The sequence below is a fragment of the Lepus europaeus genome, chromosome 6 (assembly GCF_033115175.1).
Source record: "Lepus europaeus isolate LE1 chromosome 6, mLepTim1.pri, whole genome shotgun sequence".
Taxonomy (NCBI): domain Eukaryota; kingdom Metazoa; phylum Chordata; class Mammalia; order Lagomorpha; family Leporidae; genus Lepus; species Lepus europaeus.
Genome location: NC_084832.1, coordinates 39,918,871 through 39,939,518, shown reverse-complemented (window position 1 = coordinate 39,939,518; position 20,648 = coordinate 39,918,871). Strand labels below are relative to the sequence as shown.

The window sequence follows — 20,648 nt, the reverse complement described above, 5'->3', positions numbered from 1 at the left end:
CCATGGCTGAATGCCTGTTCAGCCCCCACACATTCAGGCATATTTATTCCCGTAAAGATAGTGACACTTATGGTTTATTCTAAGACTAAATCAGTGTTGCCCAGTGACTAAGGACTTAAGCATGCACACTGCTTCTATGCTTACCCTCCCACCTAACTTGACTACTCAACTTTTTAATTTCTTTCACTCAGAATCCCTTGTTTTGGCACAGTTCACTTCACACGCCACTGCCAGGCCACTAATTGATTTTTGAAACCTGACATTTGTTTCTTGTTTTCTCCTATCTTCCCCGATGGTACAGCACTACTCAGCAGGAAGGAATGCACAGAACTAGAAAGTTCAAAGTCATTGAGGATCTGTCCATTCACACGTTCTGGCTTCACGCCATTGGAGAACCTGGAACTTTTGAAACATATTTATCAAGTTTTAACCCTTCTTGCTAAGTCGGTAAAACAAGGTTGCAGCTGTACTGTCTGTGTTGAGAGCAACAGCAAGGTAGCTTGGTCGAACACGTTCTTTATGCGTTCAGAACTGCATGGCAAACATGTCAGAAAAGGATAACTTCCCAATTTCCATACCGCTGTGCACTGCTAAGCTAGTTATTTTCAGTGGCATTTCAGAGCTGGGCATTTCAGAGAAAACATGACTTAAAAGTGGACGCCCTGTTTCATGAATCTTTATGTCAGAGATGAAATTTAAATAAATGATACTGCATTTGAGCAAAAAAAAAAAAAAGAGAGAGAGAGAGAACATATTCAGTTTTTAAATTGTAAATGGATTAGGAATTCAAACATAATATAGGTTCATGTGTATATTCATTAAGAAAGGGGAAAATGTAAAACAACTAACAAGACTAAGTAACAATGAACAAGCCTAAAAAAATATTTCATTAAAAATTTATCCAATAGTTTGGTGGGTTTTTATTTTTTTACAATTGGAAAAGCCTTCGTAAATGAAAATATGTTAAAAATGTGTGACATTATAGAAGCATTTTTCATAAAACAAGCACATTTTGTTGTAATGAAAACTGAGGTTGAAGTAACAGGTCAGAGAATCTCTGTTGAAAAGGACAGAAGGAAAGCCCCAGATAGGTTTAAAAGCAAATGAAAATAGACAGGGGTACCAAATTGTACTAACTCTAAGTTAGATTTAGCTTACAGTTAAAAGGGTAAAGAGATTCCATCAAGAATTATCTATATCACATTCAAGTTTGATCATGTTATCAGCATGAAGTGACTTGAAATCTTTCAAAGTTTTTTTTTTTAAAGTTACCTTAAGTCCCATACCAACTCTATAACCTGTTTCTAAGCTATTAACTTAAACGATTCAGCTAAATATTAGAGAAAATCAGCTTTTTAAAGATGAAGGTGGACGCGGGATTGTTTAATTACCCCCCCCCAAAAAAAAAAAAGTTCTGCAACAGCAATCACTAAGTAATACTTTGGTAACAAGCATTCTCTGAAAGCAGCGATTACAGCTACAGAAATGAATCATGTGTTAACAAAAAAGAAAGGAAAAGGAGCAAAAAAACCTTAGATGGCAGCATAATTTTATCTTTAGCAATAATAAGTAAACACAGCTAAAACTTTGAGCGTAGTTTTACTCTACACATTGAAAAGGAGACCCGTGCCTTTGATAGGTATACTCTTTGAAGTGAATGCTTTTTCTGAGAATTAGGTTTTTTTTTTCTTTTTTTCTTTTTCTTTTTAAAGCTCTTTTACTGTGAAGTGGCGAGTAGGCTGTTGGGTATGTAAAATTGTCTAATGGAACAGTGTGCTGTCAACATATGTACATATGTAGTACTATTGCAGGCATTTTTCTTGTGGTTTATTGTTCCGGCTTCCCAATAAGCCAGATAAAATCATGTACAAGAACATTAAGGATTAAAGGAAGTGGTTTCCTTAGGTGATTGCTGGCAAAAAAAAAAAAAAAACAAAAAAACAAAAAAACAAAACTCACCCTCTCAGAATAACACACTAAATGGACAGTAATCTACTTGGCTCTTACTTTCCTACCCATCTGGGTTCCCAGTTTTCAGAGCTGCTGTGTGTCTGATGTGTGCGGCTTCTTAGCCTCTCTTTTCGTAGGAAAAGGTGTCACGGTGTCAGGTAAACGCGCTGAGTGTATGTCTGGTAGACATTAAACTCCACTTTTTGAACATAGTGCTAGCAAAAATAAGTCAAAGATGTAATGTCTATTTAAATACACAGTGGAGCTCGTCGTTGGTGCTTAAATTAGACTCTTTGTTCCAGCTAGAATCAGCCCGATTTCACTGCAAAATTCCTGGGGGCCCACCCCCCTCTTCTTCACGCACGGGTGGGAGGTAGAAACACGGTGTGTGAACACTTGGAGCCACTTACACACCAACGGGGAGGGACTTCTTAACACGCTTGCCTTGGCAACCTTTTAGTCAGGACCTTCTCCATCTGCTTTGCTAAACGGATAACCACTGCTGAAGACCCGCAAGAGGCGAGAGCTGCTTTACATTTGTTTATCACACCGCCCCTAGGCTTCGGCTAAGAAAAGTACATTTTGTATATTTAAAAATACACACCGATTAAACCAGTCTCCGAAAACCCTAGCGCCCCCAACCTAGCTGCACTCTGGGTTTCAGCGTTTGCGTTTCAGGTCCTTGCACAACACCTAAGACGTGCGAGGCGCTTTTTCGCCTTAATCCTGGCAGAGAACAGTCGGGAGAGATCTCCCTCGCCGTCTCCACCCTCATTCCCCCTCTTCCTAGATTCCTCCCGCTCGGCGCTTCCCTCCGCCCCCGGCTCCGCCGGCCCAATCTGTCAGAGAAGTTGTGTACAAACTGCGCGGCCGCCCTGCGCGCGAAGCTCGTGGCCCGCGAGGGGTGCGGTCGGCCCGGAGGAGGCGGGGCTCCGGGGGAAGCTCTCTCTCCTCATAGGCTGGCCGCCCCGGCCCGGCCAGCCTCAGGGCCTCGGGATTCGCGGCGGCGCTGCCAGTCAGGCCGAGAGGCCCCGCCCACCCGGAGTTGGGTGAAATAGAGGCGGGCGTCAAGTGTCAGTAGTCGCGGGGCAGGTACGCGCGCTCGTAGCTCGCTCGCGGAGGTCGGCTGTGGCGGGAGCGGGCTCCGGCGAGCGAGAGAGCGCGGTGGGGCGGGGCGGGAGAAAGTGGCCGCCCGGAGGACGTTGGCGTTTACGCGTGGCGGAGCGGAAGAGTTTGGCTTTTCGTGCGCGCCTTCGAAAACTGCCTGCTGTTGGCTGAGGGGGGTCCCCGCGGAGCCTCCCCTCCCGTGTCCGCGGCCCCGCGCCGAGCTCGCCGGCCCGAGCCAGCGAGGGCGAGGTGGGAAGCGCGCTCGACCCCGCGCCCCGCGCCCGGAGCCGCCCCCCGAGTGCCCATGGCGACGCGGGTGCTGACCATGAGCGCCCGCCTGGGACCCGTGCCTCAGCCGCCGGCCCCGCAGGACGAGCCCGTGTTCGCTCAGCTCAAGCCGGTGCTGGGCGCCGCGAACCCGGCCCGCGATGCGGCGCTCTTCCCCGGCGAGGAGCTGAAGCATTCGCACCACCACCCGCAGGCGCAGCCCGCGCCGCCGCCGCCGCCCGCCGCGGGCCCGCGGCTGCCCCCGGAGGAGCTGGTCCAGGTAGGAAGAGCCGCCGCCTCCCTCCCGGGGCTCGGGCGTGTCCCGCCGCTGCGACGCGCGGGCGACAGGGGCCGCTCCAGGCTGGGGCTTGCGTCGGGGCGCACCGGGAGCCGCTCGGTGCCCCGCCCTGCGTCCTGGCCGGGCACCCCCGTTTCGCAGGTAGTAAATGGGGGGGGGGCGTCGCGGGAAGTCAGTGTCCCGGAGGGTGTCCCCGGGCGGGTGCTCCCGCGCACCTTACTTAGCTGTTTTCCTCACGTTTGGGGGGGGGGGATGAACCCCTGCACCCTGCGCGCACAACTCGGATGACGCCTTCTCGGCGGCCGTCACCCCCCCCCCCCCCCGCCCCGCCATCGCCGCCGTCTCGGGTTGAGGCAGCTTGGGGTGCCGGGGAGGGGGGGCTCCACCTGCTCCCTCCAGCGATCGCGGGGCCGCGTCCGGGAAACGGGCGTTAGCGCAGCTAGGAGGTTGGATCGCGGCGCTGATTCGAAAAAAAAAAAAAAAAAGAGAGAGAGACGGAAAAAAAAAAAAAAAAGACCGGGAGTGTGGCGTTTTGTGCTTGTGCGCGTAAATTTCCTCCCGGGCCGCGCCGAGAGCTGGCAGTTGGCGCTTACACTTGCCCGGCGGCCGAATTAGAGCAACCGCCTGTTTCTCTCGCCCACGCAAGGGAGTCATATAGCCCAGAAAAAACTTCCCGGGACTTTTAGCCTGTCCCAAGGAAGGGGAAAAAAAAAAAATTGGAAGCATACCCACATGCAAACAGCTGGAAGAGCTAAAATCAGAAACCACTAACCGCCGCGGGAGCGCGGTGCGCGAAAGGGTTTAGCTGGGTTTATTTCCAGAGCCGGTCCTGGCCCCTCGGTGCGGGGTGTGTGTGTGCCCCCCAGCGCCTGGCCCGGGCTCCGCCGGCCTCCGCGGGCGCACGGAGGCCAGTGGCGTTGGTCGGGGATGTGACTCACATGACTGGGCGTCCGTTTTTATTTTTAAATCGTGTCTATCCGGGAAATCCCGGCCTCATCCACACTGAATGATCTTGTAGTCCCGAGATGAAACGCTTTTGAAATCAAGCGGTGGCAGAAAATGACTGTCTGATCTACCGATCGAGGTGCCTTGGTTGATAGTTATGGGAGCCCTGCCATCTAGTTGTGTGTGTTTGGACGTGTGTTTCCTTGAGAATTTCCTGTTCATGTTAAAAATTGGGGGTGGGGGGCTTATGTTATTCTAGGAGAGAAGATAGCTGTGAAAAGACTGTGGCGGCTTGTTACTAGCTGGATCATGTTCTTAAAAAAAAAAAATCACCCCTTGAAAACTATGTGGTTATTTGAGTTTGTCACTCTCCTGCCTAGGAGATACCTAGAGGATAAGGAATGACTGAGCTTTTTACAGAGAGAGGGGGAATGTAGCGCGGGCCCACTGGGGAGGACATGATAAATGTTTGGCTGATGACTGTGCTAGCCCAGCAGCAGCCTCTCCCCACCTACCCGGCTACCAAGGGAGTGATTTCCCCCTAGGTAATTAAAGATCTGTTTGAGATAGGGATATGAATAGGAACATTTCATTATCATATTAACCAATTACCGAATCTACTGATTAAAATCAACCTTTAGATCAAATGCTGAATGTGAAATTGTTTTGTTTCAGTGGATACTGTGTTTTGCCCAAAACATTGTATTTAGGTTTCCATTAAATCGTAAACAAGAAGAGGCACTGAAATAGCTGAAGAATGTTTTAGATGAGGTATTTCAGAAATATCTTGCCAAGGGGAAAAAAAAAAAACCTGCAAACAAGATTTGTAGAGTTGTGTGTGTAAGAGTGTTAAGCTTAACTAGAATTGAGGTAGTTTGGCAATATTTCATTACTGCCCTCTTACTTGAATTGCACACTTGACTGTAAGGGGGCAGGGAATCCTGTTTGTCCTACTATTGCATCACAGAGGAATATGATTTCTGTTTGCTTCCTTTTTTTTCTTGATTTGCCTTTTTTTTTTCACTTTTTTGTCTGGGGCTGATAAAGGGGAGCGATTTTTATCAAATGTATGTTAGAGTTTCATAAGGTTTTGGTGAACCGGTTATTACACAATTGACAAAACAAACCTGGTCCATTTATAAGCAACACTTAGGAGTTTGTCCTAGTACTTTATGTCAGGATTGGAGGGTGGGGGCACAAGAGGTTTTTAAAAAGAGAGCGACATTTGAATCAGGTGGATTATGCGTGTTTGTGTCTCTTCTTTTTTAGACAAGATGTGAAATGGAAAAGTATCTGACACCTCAGCTTCCTCCAGTTCCCATAATTCCAGAGCATAAAAAGTATAGACGAGACAGTGCCTCAGTGGTAGACCAGTTCTTCACTGATAGTGAAGGGCTGCCTTACAGTATCAACATGAACGTCTTTCTCCCTGACATCACTCACCTGAGAACTGGCCTCTACAAGTCCCAGAGACCGTGCGTAACACACATCAAGACAGAGCCTGTTACCATTTTCAGCCACCAGAGTGAAACGACCGCCCCTCCTCCGGCCCCGACCCAGGCCCTCCCCGAGTTCACCAGTATTTTCAGCTCCCACCAGGCCGCAGCTCCAGAGGTGAACAATATCTTCATCAAACAAGAACTTCCTACACCAGATCTTCATCTTTCTGTCCCTCCCCAGCAGGGCCACCTATACCAGCTGCTGAACACACCGGATCTAGACATGCCCAGTTCTACAAACCAGACCGCAGTGATGGACACTCTCAATGTTTCTATGTCAGCCGCCATGGCAGGCCTGAACACACACACCTCTGCCGTTCCACAGACTGCAATGAAACAATTCCAGGGCATGCCCCCTTGCACATACACAATGCCAAGTCAGTTTCTGCCACAACAGGCCACTTACTTTCCCCCATCACCACCGAGCTCAGAGCCTGGAAGTCCCGATAGACAAGCAGAGATGCTCCAGAATTTAACCCCACCGCCATCCTATGCTGCTACCATTGCTTCCAAGCTGGCAATTCACAATCCAAATTTACCTGCCACGCTGCCAGTCAATTCGCAAAACATCCAACCTGTCAGATACAATAGAAGGAGTAACCCCGACCTGGAGAAACGCCGCATCCACTACTGCGATTATCCTGGTATGTCATCTACACCGGGGTGGAGCAACAATCAGTAGTGTTTCTGTGTCTGTGCAGGCGTGCAGTTGTGTCTCTTCCAAACTCAGACCTTACATTTATATAGGAACCTTGACAGTAACACCTATGTTGTTCATTTCATACCCTGTTTTTGTGCTTTACTGTGGTATGAAACTAGTTAGTAGTCTATTGCTTATTTTTATATATTTAAAAAATGTTTAGAATACTCTGGAGAAAAGTTATCTTGAACTTTTTTCTCTTCAGCAGTACATTTGAGTTTCACACACATTACAGAGTTTACATTTACTTTAAGATAATCTAATGAATTGCAGTTTTTAATTATAGATTAAGTGCCTGGAAAAATACTGGGGGTGGTGGTGAAATATTGTGTAGAAATGAAACGGGCGCTGTGGACAGCTAGCTGATAACAGCTACAAGACTGTCCAGGGTGGATTTATGGTAGCTTCTGATAGCATATGCTCATTCTTGAATGAGGGATGCAGCTGAAAATATAAATTGATGACAGTAATGAGTATATTTACAAGTTGCTGGCATAAGCTAGTTTATGTTTAATACAGGGCATAATTTATTGACTGTGGTACATGATATGGCATGACGTGCTAAATGAAAAAACAAGAAATGTCAGAGTACAGAAAATTATAGTCATCTTAGATAATGGCTTAGCATTGTAGTTCTAGAGCCATTGAAATTTTTTTAAAAACATACTATAGTAGCTGTTAGTTGCTGAACTGTGTGTTGCTAGTATAACCTACCAACTGGAATATAAACACAAACGTTCTATTTGTAGTTTGGCCCGATTTTGTGTGTTCTTTCCTACTAAGGCAATAGATGAAACCGATCACTCTATGCCTTTAATAAGATAATGGGGGAGCGCGCAAAGACTTTTAAAACTGAAACTTCAAATATCTCATCTAGCATGAGAGATTTCTTCTTTAAAGCCAGATTTTAAAGACTGAATCATCAAATGTAAAGGTTTCAAAAGGCTCTGCGAAATGACAAGCTGTTCTTCTCCTTTATTTTAGGCTGCACAAAAGTTTATACAAAGTCTTCTCATTTAAAAGCTCACCTGAGGACTCATACTGGTATGTAATTTTCTTGTTAATACTGGGAGTTGTGTAAATAGTGTAAGTGGTATTCATCCTTTTAAAAGCCAACATGTGTTTGATCTCTTCTTTCTTCTGTCAACTTTTATTTTTTAATGGCCTACCTTTTCAGTACTGGCTTGGCTCAAAATTCAGTTCCATGAAAAAGTCTGGTTCCAGAAGGCTGATGTTCCCGCACTAACGCCTTGCCTGTCACCTCACATAGGATTAATTACTGACAAATCTAAACAACGATGTTTACTAATGGACTTTAAAACTTTTAATGGCACTGCTGGTTCAGTCATGAGGGGGGAAAAATGAAATTAATTTTCTTCCTTTGTAGCAAATCATTTTGCTCCCACAGAGCCACTGTGAACACCAAAAACCTTTCCACCTGGCATGCGCGCTATGGCTGCTGCGTGGCGTCTATTATCTCTGATTTCACGTTTCGTGTGAAATATCTGTTTCACCTATTTTCTGTACTTGCTGAAAGGTAGGGCTGAAACAGCTGAGTATTCAAGTCAGGTGGTTAGAAATGGGGTAACATTTTAAAAATTATTCTACAGATTGGGTATATTTATTTGAGAGATTTCATCTGTGTTTAAAATGTGCTTTTAACTATAGCCCCTTTCATTTTTAAAGTGCTTGTTTTGTTAAATCCACAGTAGTCACTTTTCAGAGACTTTTAATTTTAAAATGCATTTTAAGGTGAAACTAGGTGGCATACTTCATGAAACGCTTCCAAATACCCAAAGTATTTTTTAATATATAGATGGTTACTCGTTGTAATTTTCTTAAAAGAACAGCCCTAAAGCAAAGAACTTATATAAAGTGACTGTTTTTCCCTTCAATAAATGCAGCCTTACCTAAAGTTCAAAGAATAAGTTTGCTAATAAAAGCAATGACCTAGCAAAATGTATTATTCCATCATTGCTATGGAAACCAAAGTATTCAACAGTTCCTTTGAATGGGTTGTTGGATTAGTGTGAGGACTTGAATCTCCCCAGGCTAGATGTTACTATGGAAATTGAGTTTTGATAAATGAAGTAGTTATCTCTAACTGCTACATTAAAAGTAAAAGCCTTTGAACAAAGGTCAGTGCTGAGATAGAGTCCTGAGAGGAACATGGTTGCAGACATTTTGTGTGCATGTTAGAATTGCTTGATATCCCCAGTGATAAACACTACTTATTAAAATCAGAGTAATATCGGCGACAATGGTGGTAGGTTACAAGACTTTTTGAGCAACCGCTTTTAAAGAAAAGCCATTTCCTCTGTCTATGAAATGAATGGGTTATTTTGGTCTCGGGTTTTTAAATATAGACAAATTGATCATGTGAAAGGAAAGATTCTATTATGTAAGCAACTCAAGGTAGAAATTATGGTTCAACACCCACAAAAAAGAATCAAGAATGAATGGGCTGCCCTTGGGGAAAAGGATCTAAGCTTTATGGCTTGTCCCTTCTTACACATTTTTGTTTAAATTATTCTTTAAATAGGAACCACAGGTCTGTGGCTTTAAAAATGATGCCTCAGAAGGCACAAAAGTTTGTGTCTCATTTTTTATTTAAAGCAATACTGTATCAACATCAAATCATTAGAACCAATTTCTTAAAAAAAAAAGCCCACAAAATAAACATGTTATAAAAACTTAAAGATTTCAAGATACAAATGACAAGTGCCAGGAAAACATTCTGTTTACAAATACTGAAATACCATACTACAGGAAACATATTAAGAAGACATTGAAAAATTATTTCAGCCTGATTTTTTTTGAGGGGGGGATGTAGAAATAACTTAGAAATATTTGTTTGAACTATTGTTTTTTTTTCTCTTGGAAGACCTTGAAACAGGAGATAAGGACTAGGGAACACATTTTCATGGGGTTAAAGTCCCCTAATAAAGGAAGAGCACAATCTCATATAACGATGTAATCAGCCGCTTATTGCAGGGAAGTAGTCTGACTATCTAAACAGCCTTTCAACCCCTGTCAGGGTTTAGTGCTCTGAATGCTTATACCTGGGATTCAAGAACTTGACCTGCTGGCAGAGCAATTGAATAGTGGGCTGTCTTAACAGAGCTTGTGGTAATAAGCTAAAAAGAGAACCTAGGCCTACTTTGGGTCTCATGCGTGGACTTTTTCACCTGATCATAAACATTGTGGCCTTCAACATCTAATGAGTGAGCTCGTGCGGTGTAATCCAGTTTAATAAAGTTGTGTTTGATAGTCTTTCAAATGCCTTGGGGAGGGTTTGTACCAGACTCGTTCATCTGGCTAAACCCGTTCTTGGGTAATCATAGAGCATTGAGGTTGTTTTCTCCTCATTTCTAGTTTCTAGACAATGCCTTTTAAAATGACCTGTGCTCTCTCGTTGCATCCTCCCCACCCCATCCATTGTGAAGCCAGCAGAGGCTTTTTTCTTCTTCCTTTTAAGGCCTAGGTAGATGAAACAGTTTTTCTAAATAACTTCTCTCATTTAATGGCTTGTTTTGTTTTCCTTCTGTCTCCCTCTCTCCCCCTTGGACAGTTTATTAGGGGACTTTAAATACTGTATGGTATTGTTGATCTTGTTTTTGATGAGATAAAATAAATTCCTCTTTAAATGATTGCTGTTTTGCAGACAGAATGTGGAGCCCCCTAGCATTTCTTTGGAAAAGAATTGTAATTGCTTTAAAATGTCATTACTTTTGTTTTTTAAGCAATTAAAACAGCTTACATCTGAGTTCTGTTTAATTAGATTATAAGTGCTTCTTTAACTTGGGTGGCAAGTTGAACCTAAGCAAATACTAAAATAACCTTTTTTTTTTTTAAATGTGAGAATGACCAAGTAGAAGATAGAACCAGAGTTAGCAGAACATTCAAGTTTTCTAAATTGATACACTTGATTTCTTCATTAGGAAAGCATATATATAGATAATATGAAGTTCTATCTTGTTTGTGTGATTAGACAAAATACCTGAAACATAATTTGCATCTATTCTAGGGAATAATTATAGTTCACTTGTATTTGTACATACAGAAGATAGCATACCTACAGGCCTACAGAGGCGCCCCTTAAAGAGGAGTGTGGGTATTTGTATGTGTTAATTGTAATTTGTGTGGATACTTATTTATCATGGCTTTGATTAGAAATAGCTAGGGCTGCTCACAGCTAACAGTGTTAATAAATGATATATTTCCAAATCAAAATATTTGGGCCTTTACAGCATTAAACTGAAGTTTGTGTGTCTTTGGTATGAGGCCCTACCCATTGCCATCATTCTAAACTTGCTCCAAAACACCTTTAAAAAAATAAGGATTCCTGTATGTGTCTGCCTTACAAATCAGCATGACCAAGTAACTCCTGCATCTGGCATTATAGTTTTATGCTTATTCACCTTACTGTCTTTTCCTTAATCTCATAATGAAGATTTAAAGTAATTTCTAAGTTAACACAGGTTCAGGTCCAAAAGAAGTTACGTTCTATGAGGAAAAGGTATTAATAATGAGGCCTTCAAAGAAAAAGGCACAAAGACATTTTAAATGATCCTTATTACTTTCCAAAGACAGTTTGGAAAAAGTGAACTGACCTCCACCCATTTCTTCATATGTTGTGTGCATGTGTTCTTCACCTGAGAGGACGCGTAAAGCTATCCAAAGCACCGAAACCAGGCTCCGGTGAAGTTCGCGGATGATTGTTCAGTCTCAGCTGTCTGAACAGGGCATAAAATGAGCAGTTGTGTGGCACAAGTCTTTGAACAACACACACACTTGGCTCCAGTGTCCCTCACACCCAGACCCGTGCATTGGCTCTTCCTACAACAGCTCGACACACGATGACAAAAGGAAAGGGACAAGGCAGAACCCCACAAAAGAAAACGGAAACATTATCCAAATAACAGTAACACTAAATGAACTCCAGAGTCGAGCGCTGCTTTCAGGATTCCCTGTTTAAGGAAGAATTCCACATTTAAGACTTGGGAAGATACTTAGTCATAAAGTGAGTAAACTCCTACTTATAACTAATATGCAGTAATACTTGAGATTTGCTATTGAGTATACTCACTTTAGCTTCAGTTGGGTACTAAACAATCCTTAGGTATATATTTCCTGTCTAGAATTTGCTCTAAATTCAATATCCATTGAATATGAATATATTTGTTACTGTTTTGGTTTAAAATAGTGTTAATATTGTTGATATTAAAGATAATTCCATGGAAGGCACATTCGAAACCTTCTGAACATATGTCACTTTGTAACACTGCAAAAGGAGTGAAAGGTTTTTAGAAAACTGTAGGAAAAATTTCATTCAGGCCTAAATGGATAGAGATCACACAGTACGGATCTAGAGATAGATCAATATTAGTTAAATATGTAATTTTTATTGGTAGAGGTAGCAGGAAAAAATGTTTTTCACAGTGAAATTTACTATCCAATATACTTTGAGTTATACATATTTGGAAACATTTAGCCATTAGTGTTAGATGTTAATAGTTAAACTGTCCTTAAATTATTGTCAGTATTTTATTTTTACTTGTGGCTTTGAAATTTTTCTCTTGATACTTTTCAGATTATGTAAAAAATTAGTGACTTAAAGAGATTTGCTGGTTCAGGCCCCAGCAAAGGTAGTTATGAGCATGAAAACTTGGTTCAGGCCCCAGCAAAGGTAGTTATGAGCATGAAAACTTAGAACCAATTTCATTTTAATGACTCACTGGGAAGATTAAACTTTGCTTGTAGAACTTGTTCTCTCATCTGAAAAACATTTACATAGGAAATTGTTTAAACATTGTTTTGAGATGATAAAGCTTATCAAAGGTTAAGAAGTATAATTTGATTCAGCAAAAATTTTTTTGACTGATTTTTGTGGAGAATCCAAAGACCAGTAGTCTATATTTTCCTTTCTGTTCTTAACATGACTGGGAGAAGAGAGCTGTTCAAAGTAGATGGAGTAGTATTGCTGAAGTTGAGAAGCAAGCAGTCAGCTGAGAAGGTAGAAGGAATGTGGAGCACTGTTTTCCAAAAGTAATAATTTAATCACCCAAGAATTTTACTTGGCAGATATTTTTAGTTCTATAGAATGTAGTAGCTGTTTACTTGATGACCTACATCTTTTCCGGTGAGAGTTTAGAAACAAAGTAATGTCCTACTTTAGTAAAAAGTATCTCTGTGATAGCATTGCTGTTCTGTCACCGTGTATTACTTATATTCAAGGATCTTTAACAACTCTGATTCAGGATTAGTTACTGTTTTAGATGTGCAGGATCCCAGAAGAATAAATTTCTTTTAGACCACTTTTAAAAAGGGCAAAGCTTTAAGGAGTTGGGAGGAACCTCCTGGTCCAGGGTAGCCATGTTAAGTGTGAATTAAGGGAAAGGATATCTGGTAACCACTACCTAGTAGTATTCAGTGCTAGAAAAAAAATGAAAATGTAGAACTTTTTCAATTTTGGCATTAGGGAAAGGTAAAAATATTTCATTTAAAAAGTCAGTTTGGACTCATGATAAAAAGTAGATCTGAGTGTTGTTTTTTGTCAAAAGCTCAAGAATTGGTATGTCATTCCATTCACCCTGTGAATGACAGATGTTCACCACTGTGTTTGCTGGGAACGCCGAGAAGCAGCAGTAGCTTAGGAACCCAGAAATCTGTGCTGCATGTTTAACCCTGACAGCGTGCCCGTACCCATCTCTTTTGAGTTTGGCAGGTCAGAGCTCCCTAGCCCTGAGAGAAGTCCCCTTGCTGCCTGTGGCCAGCCTCAGGGGCTTCAGAACTTCAAGAAAACCAAGAAGTGCAGTCCAGTTCTACAAAAGAGAACTTTTTACACAGTTTTTGTTTATCCTTATACAATTTTGGACTAATACTAAGTGGTTCTGAGTATTTCCTTCTGTAGAGGTGAGACTCAAAGCATGGTTCTCACCTAAAGGTTCAGTAGCCAGGCAAAGCCCCAGCTGCAGGTGGGGTCATAGAAAAGTAGACACACTGACAGCCTCAAGCTAGCCTCTTCCACCCTCTCTCCAGATTTTTGTGAATGAAAAATAGTCAGACTTAGCAAAGATGGACTGCTGCAAAGATGCATCAGGAAAAATTGGCATCTTGCAGGAATGATGGTAGTCTCTGCCCTGGAGGGACTTGAGAAGCTGGTTAGGAAGGCAAAATGCAGCTCCTGGAAGCCTAAAGGACATGCAAGAGTGTATGAGCAGCTCACAGGCACCCTAGGTGGTTTCTACCGAGAATGGGAATCATCTCGTGGTCTGGTCAGAGGTTTAGGAGGGGTAAAGCAGAATCTGATTTTAGAGAAAGTGATTAGCATGAATTGACAAGACACAAGAAAAAAAGGAATTTCTTAAGATACCCTTTTAGTTAGTTTCCTCAAAGCAGGTACACTTTTGGTAGAGTCAGTACATCTGGTACAAATATGAGATGCATATGCAATACAACTAATCTTTAAATGAACCTTTTTTCTGTTCCCAGTGTCGGATATTTGCTACAATGAGCTGTAATATAAAAAAGGGAAAAGTTTTAAATGGAAAACAGCTGGCAAAGATACATAAAGATATGAATTGGTAGCTAAAGTTGTCCTACTTTATTTTCCTAGAAACCTATCTAAATATTTTCCCATGAATTTCTTTCAATGTTTCTTTTTTTCTTTTTGTTATTAGAAGCAAATCCAATATTGAACCTAGTTTGCCCAATTCTGAAGTCTCTCATGATGGAAAGCAATTTAATTATTATTGAATTGTGTGAAAATATTTCTCTCCTGAAATAAGTAGTTCCTTTTAGCTTCAAGAATTCTTTAAGAGTGTAGATTAGGTGCTAACTATTGAAAGATTGTTCCTGCTTTGAAAGTTTGTATTGTTGAGGTTCTTAGAACAAAACATAGAGATTAAGTTCTTTCAGTCTAGAAACCAAGTCTTATTTGCGTTTTTTAAGGCATTGAGACCAGGTTGCATTCTCTTTAATAAATAGTGACTTTAATTCTGATGTTTTTTAACTTTTATCAATATCACTGATAGGACTGTCTTTTAGTCATAAGGAGGGAAACGTGCAAATAGAGTATAATACTTAAAAGTTACTAGGAGGAATATTTCCATCTCTTCTTTTGGTAGAAGAATCTATGTAGAACATTCTAGGGAAAGGCCTTGGTATGAATCTATTGAATATGTTCAGCAGAGCAGAGAAACCTCCCATTCCATTGTGGTAGTTTCAGTCATTTTTTTATCTGTTCATCCGAGGGAAAAATAGATAATTTTTTTTGTTTGTCAGAGACCTTTGGGATACTTTCCAAACATGTTTCAGTAACCCACATGTTTACCCCTTGGTCTGGGGGACAGAAACCATCATTAGGTGATTGTTATTTGGGGATTGCCAGTACCTTCATGGAATGGTTTTCAGGACTCCTCAGGTCTAGAAGGTTCTTCGCAGACTGCAGCTCTCCTGGGGTGTGCCCTCCACTTCACGGAGTCTGGGGTTGAAGGCCTGTTTGTTGTGAGTCCATTAAGCTCTTCCTTAGTTGGCCTTCACAAGTGGCCTTAGAATCTGTAAATAAATTTGAACAATATGTATGTGTTCCTTAAGGCCTTCAAAGGGAATGTATTAGTGTTTGCCAATGGAAGATTTAAGAGAGACATTAAGAGGCAGCCCAGGAATCTTAATGTGGAACTCCTCATTTTGCTTCTGATTGGTGGGGTTATTGTGAGGATTGAGTGGGATAATGAGAGGGACCTGGCTCTGGCCTGTGTGCTTCGGAGATGTTTGTGCTGCCCTCTCTTCCTCCCACTGCTTCACATGTTGATAAAATATGTTAAATGGCTTTCTCAGTGTGGACAGTATGTATATGTAACTTGGACGTTTTCCCCCAAAGATTAGGGACCCCTAGCAAAGATAATCCTATGCCTTGAAAATGGAATATTAAAAAGTACATATTTTATTTGAGATAAAGTTGAAACTTGTCTTGATGCTGTGCAAAGTTGTCATTTTTTTCTTTTTGCCTTTGGAAGGTTTCACATTAACAGCATGAGAACTTAAAAATGCAGTTGATGTTGAAAGAGCTTAACTAAATATTTTAAATTGCTGGTATTGGAAAGCGATTCTGTAAAAATCCAATTAAACCTTGGAAGTTCTATCCTGTCGAAGTACAACGTAAAGGAAGTCAGCTGGGCTTCCCAGAAGTACTGTATAGTGTTTCTGGCTGCGGAAGAAAGGCCTGAGTCTGCTGTTGGGCCAGAAATTGGGTACCAGCTTCCTCTACGATGTTTTCCTTGAACAGTGTTGACACTTGAACAAATCCCGTAGAAAGTGCCCAAAGTGGGGATGGTTGTCCTTGCTTTCATAGTAAGGCTTGGCCCCAACAACTAATGTTCCACACAGTGGTAGTATTCTTGGTTGAATAATCTATAGATGTACATAAATCGAGAGTAAAACCCCAAGTGTTTTAGGAACTTTAATGGCTACTGTATTTCAACTAATCAGTAAAGTAAACTTTAAAAAATATTGGTGCAGTTTATTGCTTCAAAGCCAATAAAAATAGTGAACAAAGAGAGTCTAGTGTCCCTTGTTTCTTAAATAAACTTTGAAAATTCAGTTCTACTGCTATTTAATTATTCAAAAGACTAGAATGATTTCTTTTAAAATTGGGGCACTTTAGGAAGTTTTTGTCCTTGTTGGAAACATCAGAAATAACTTTCCATTAAGTGACAGTATTTAGCCAATATATTTCTGTGATTTAGCTTTCACAAGAAACAAAAAATAAACACTTCTGTCAAATTATTTTCCCATTTTATTTGTGTCTGAAACATGTTAGCTGCATTTACTAGTATTAATATTTCTATGTATCAGATTTTATGTAAATATATGTGGAAGAAATGTGACTTATTTCTCCTGTCACTTTAGGTTTGAATGTATTAGCTTAAATTTCTAGTTAGTATTTACTGAGGCTGGGTTGGAAGGGGGTGCCTACCAGAGTTGAGATGTACATTTTTTAAAAATAGAGTTGATAGGAACCAAGAAGTAAATTAAAAATAAAAAAGGTCTGAGCCACGAGAGCAGAGGTAGGAAAAGTAGCTGGAGGTGGTGAACGTTGGCTTTCTTATGTCTTTATGGGATTTTATTTATTTAAAAGTTAGTTTAAAAGGTGTCCATTTAAAACTCAGCTGTAAGCGAATCCTACTTTAAGCTGCAAATTCATCTCATGTTCTTAACTTTAAAAGCTACTGATGTTCATAGGTAATTGTAACAAAATAAAATATGAATATAGGAAATAGTCTTTCGTTGAACAGTAATTAGTATTTCCTATATTCAGGATATATTTAGCATTTATTTAGGGGACTACATGATCTCAGGATTAATCCTAAAACAGAATTAAGACTGCTATAAATATTAAATAGTTTTGAAAGTGAAACAGCTAGCAAACTTTGGAGTACATTAGGAATAATACAAATTGCAGAATGGAAGGGGCTCAGGTATCCATTCACTGTTCCAATGAAGAGAGCTGGGAAAGACTAGAATAGGTAGATCAGATGAGAGATACTTTATTCACTGTTGTACCCCAGGCATTCCAGACCATACCTGGATTTTAAGAAGATGCTTGGCAGATTGGCTGTGGGATAAGTTTTGATCATCTTTTTGGTGTAACACTTGACAAAAATCCATAGATCAGCAAATGTTAGAGTTGTTGTGGTTGTTTCAATATTATTGATACCAGACTTTGTGATCTGGTTTCAAATAGAGTTGTGGTACCTGAAATTCATTGTTAAGGAGATTTGAGCAATTCCTTTTCGATGAGCTCCAAAACTTTTTTCCTCCCTACCCCATGTTTTAGCTCTTAGTCCTACTACAGCAGTTCTACTTAGTCCTGGTATAGCAGAACCTATGTGTGTCCAATAAGGCCATTCAAGGTCATCTCATCATTTGATGGAATGTATGTGCCAGGGGTATATAGAAATAAAGGTGCTGGTTCGTCTTGCATTTGTCTAATGGTTACCATTCTTCGGTTCCTCAAAGGCGGGCAGAATACTTTTTCTTTGCATAAATACTTGTTAAATACCATACATGGAATGCCACTTCCCTAGGTCACTGAGAGGGGATTTAATGTTGATTCAGTTCATCATGGAACTCGGGAGCTTTCCTGCCTGGCTTGGCCCCCGATTTCAACCCAAAGCCGTGCTCTCAGGTGCTCTCTACGACGTCTGTCTTCCAAGCAGGCCACCTGACCCCTTTTGTTGGTTGCCACAGGTGAGAAGCCGTACAAGTGCACCTGGGAAGGCTGCGACTGGAGGTTCGCGCGCTCCGACGAGCTGACTCGCCACTACCGGAAGCACACGGGCGCCAAGCCCTTCCAGTGCGGCGTGTGCAACCGCAGCTTCTCACGCTCGGACCACCTGGCCCTGCACATGAAGCGGCACCAGAACTGAGCGCCGCCGCCAGCCGCCCCACGCTCCGCAGCCCTTCTGGCCACCTTATCCGCTACAAACTTAACCTGTTCCTATAAAATAAGAAAACAAAACAAAAAACTGGAAATGTATATTTTGTATATTTGAGAAAACAGGGAATACATTGTATGAATACCAAAGTGTTTGGTCGTTGTCAGAATCCGGAATGCTCGCTGTCACGTCCATGGCTTTCCTCGGGCCGGCTTCATCTCCTGACAGGCAGCAGCATGCGGGCGGGGCGGGGGCGCCGTCACTTAACGGGACAGTGTTTGGTGAACAAGTCAGCTGGCAGGCGCCGGAAGAAGGATGCATAGACTGTGTGTGTCAAGATTTTACTTGACGTCGAGTAGGTTTTTTGAGGATAGATGATTCCCGATAGGTGCGCAGCAGTACCTGGCAATTCACAAATAATAGCCATTGAACAAATGTGTTTTGGGTTTTTTTTATATATGAGTTGCCTATATTTGCTATTCAAGATTTTGTAAATATGCAAATCAGCTTTATAGGTTTATTACAAGTTTTTTAGGATTCTTTTGGGGGGAAAAATCATATTTCTTTTTGAAAATAACCATGAGTACATTCACAGAATTTGTGGTAAGATACCTTTCAACATCACCAAATTCATTTCTTTAAGGGGAAGGAATAATAATCATTCAAATGAACTTTAAAAGCAAATTTCATGCACTGATTAAAATAGGAGTGTTTATTTTAAATAAAACGTTTTATATGAATTGTAAACTGAAGAGCTTAAAGATAGTTACAATATATGAAAGTTAAACCTCTTACAATAAGCTAAACAGTATCGTTTTTAAGAAGGACTGTAGTTTTCACATATGGCAATGTTGAATTGATGACGTTTTCTTATACTGAGATGTTTGCTCGTTCAGTACTGTCGGATAAATGACAATTTATGTGGGTTTTGCATGTAATATACAGTGAGACACAGTAATTTAATCTAAATTACAGTGCAGTTTAGTTAATCTGTTAATACTGACTCAGTGTCTGCCTTTAAATAGAAATGCTATGTTGAAAACGTAAGGCAGCGAGTGCTACATATATGCAATATAAAACAGTAATGTGATGCTGATGCTGTTAACCAAAGGGCAGAATCCATAAGCAAAATGCCAAAAGGGGTCTTAATTGAAATGAAAATTTAATTTTGTTTTAAAAATATTGTTTATCTTTATTTATTTTGTGGTAATATAGTACGTTTTTTTAGAAAACAATTTTCATAACTTGATAAATTATAGTTTTGTTTGTTAGAAGAGTTGCTCTTAAAATGTGTAAATAGATGACAAACGGTGTAAATAATTTTGTAAGAGGCTTCAAAATGTTTATACGTGGAAACATTACCTACATAAAAAGCATAAATTGGTTGCTGTTTTGCTTCTTTTTCCCTCTTATTTTTGTATTGTGGTCATTTCCTATGCAAATAATGGAGCAAACAGCTGTATAGTTGTAGAATTTTTTGAGAGAATGAGATGTTTATATATTAACGACAATTTTTTTGGAAAATAAAAAGTGCCTAAAAGATTCATGTTGTGCCTTTCTTCTTCACCCACAATAGCAAGCACAATTAGCAAATTCCATTCCCAAAACAAGTTGTTTAAAAAGAATCTGATGAGGGCTGTTAATGAACGACTGATTCTCAGGCATTCTTAGAAGAGTCATGTCTAACTATGCTACCTTTAAGACAGAGGAAAGGGGTTTATTTTTAAAATATAATTAGAAATATAAAGCGAGACATAATTTATGAATTTTTTTCCTGACTATTACACACACTGCATTAACCCTTTCAGCACCATTAGTTGAAAACTAGAGAGGTATATTGGTATGTGTTAGTTTGGAGGTTATCAGAAGCAAACAAAACGAGTTGAGTTTTAGCAATTTTTTGATACTTTTTTAAAGAGAAAAAGATTAGGGGGCCAGAGCTGTGACGTACCAGATGAAGCCGCCGCCTGCAGCACCAGCATCCCAAGTGTGCTCCTGTTTGAATCCTGGCTGTTCCACATTTGAACCAGCTTCCTGCTAATGGGCCTGGAAAAGCAGCAGAAGATGGCCCAAGTGCTTGGGCCCCAGCACCCACATGGGAGACCCAGTTGACACGCCTGGCTTCAGAAGCCTGGGCCCAGCCCTGGCTGTTTCAGCCATTTGGGGAGTGACCCAGCAAATGGAAGACCTCTATCTCTGTTTTCTCTCTGTAACTGCCTTTCAAATAAATAAAATATATCTTTGAAAAGAAAAAGGTTAGAAGCTTTATTTGATAATAAGCACTCCTTAATTTTGGTGTCTAATACCATTCTTCAATAAAAGGAACCATGACTTAGAGAAACGGTTAATTAATTAAAAGATTGAGGTGGAAATGTATAGATGCGATAAGTTGAGCATTTCTAGTGCCAGCAAGTCTGGAAATCACTAAAAGACACCCATCT

The 20,648-nt window shown here is 40.9% G+C and overlaps 1 protein-coding gene across 1 annotated transcript; it reads left to right on the top strand.

The window, feature by feature from the left end:
- Positions 1 to 3,346: 3,346 nt before the first annotated feature.
- Positions 3,347 to 19,941, top strand: KLF5 (KLF transcription factor 5). The gene is made up of 4 exons (XM_062194092.1): positions 3,347 to 3,604; positions 5,837 to 6,710; positions 7,751 to 7,810; positions 18,020 to 19,941. Exons 1-4 carry the CDS (start codon positions 3,362 to 3,364, stop codon positions 18,196 to 18,198), a joined length of 1,356 nt encoding a protein of 451 aa, XP_062050076.1. The 5' UTR covers positions 3,347 to 3,361; the 3' UTR covers positions 18,199 to 19,941.
- Positions 19,942 to 20,648: the final 707 nt, after the last annotated feature.

Excerpts from the sequence above, each read along its gene's own strand:
- KLF5 (XM_062194092.1), top strand. The coding sequence starts at position 3,362 with ATGGCGACGCGGGTGCTGACCATGAGCGCCCGCCTGGGACCCGTGCCT. Across the intron at positions 3,605-5,836 it reads CCCCGGAGGAGCTGGTCCAG|ACAAGATGTGAAATGGAAAA; the intron begins GTAGGAAGAGCC and ends CTTCTTTTTTAG. Across the intron at positions 7,811-18,019 it reads TCACCTGAGGACTCATACTG|GTGAGAAGCCGTACAAGTGC; the intron begins GTATGTAATTTT and ends TGGTTGCCACAG.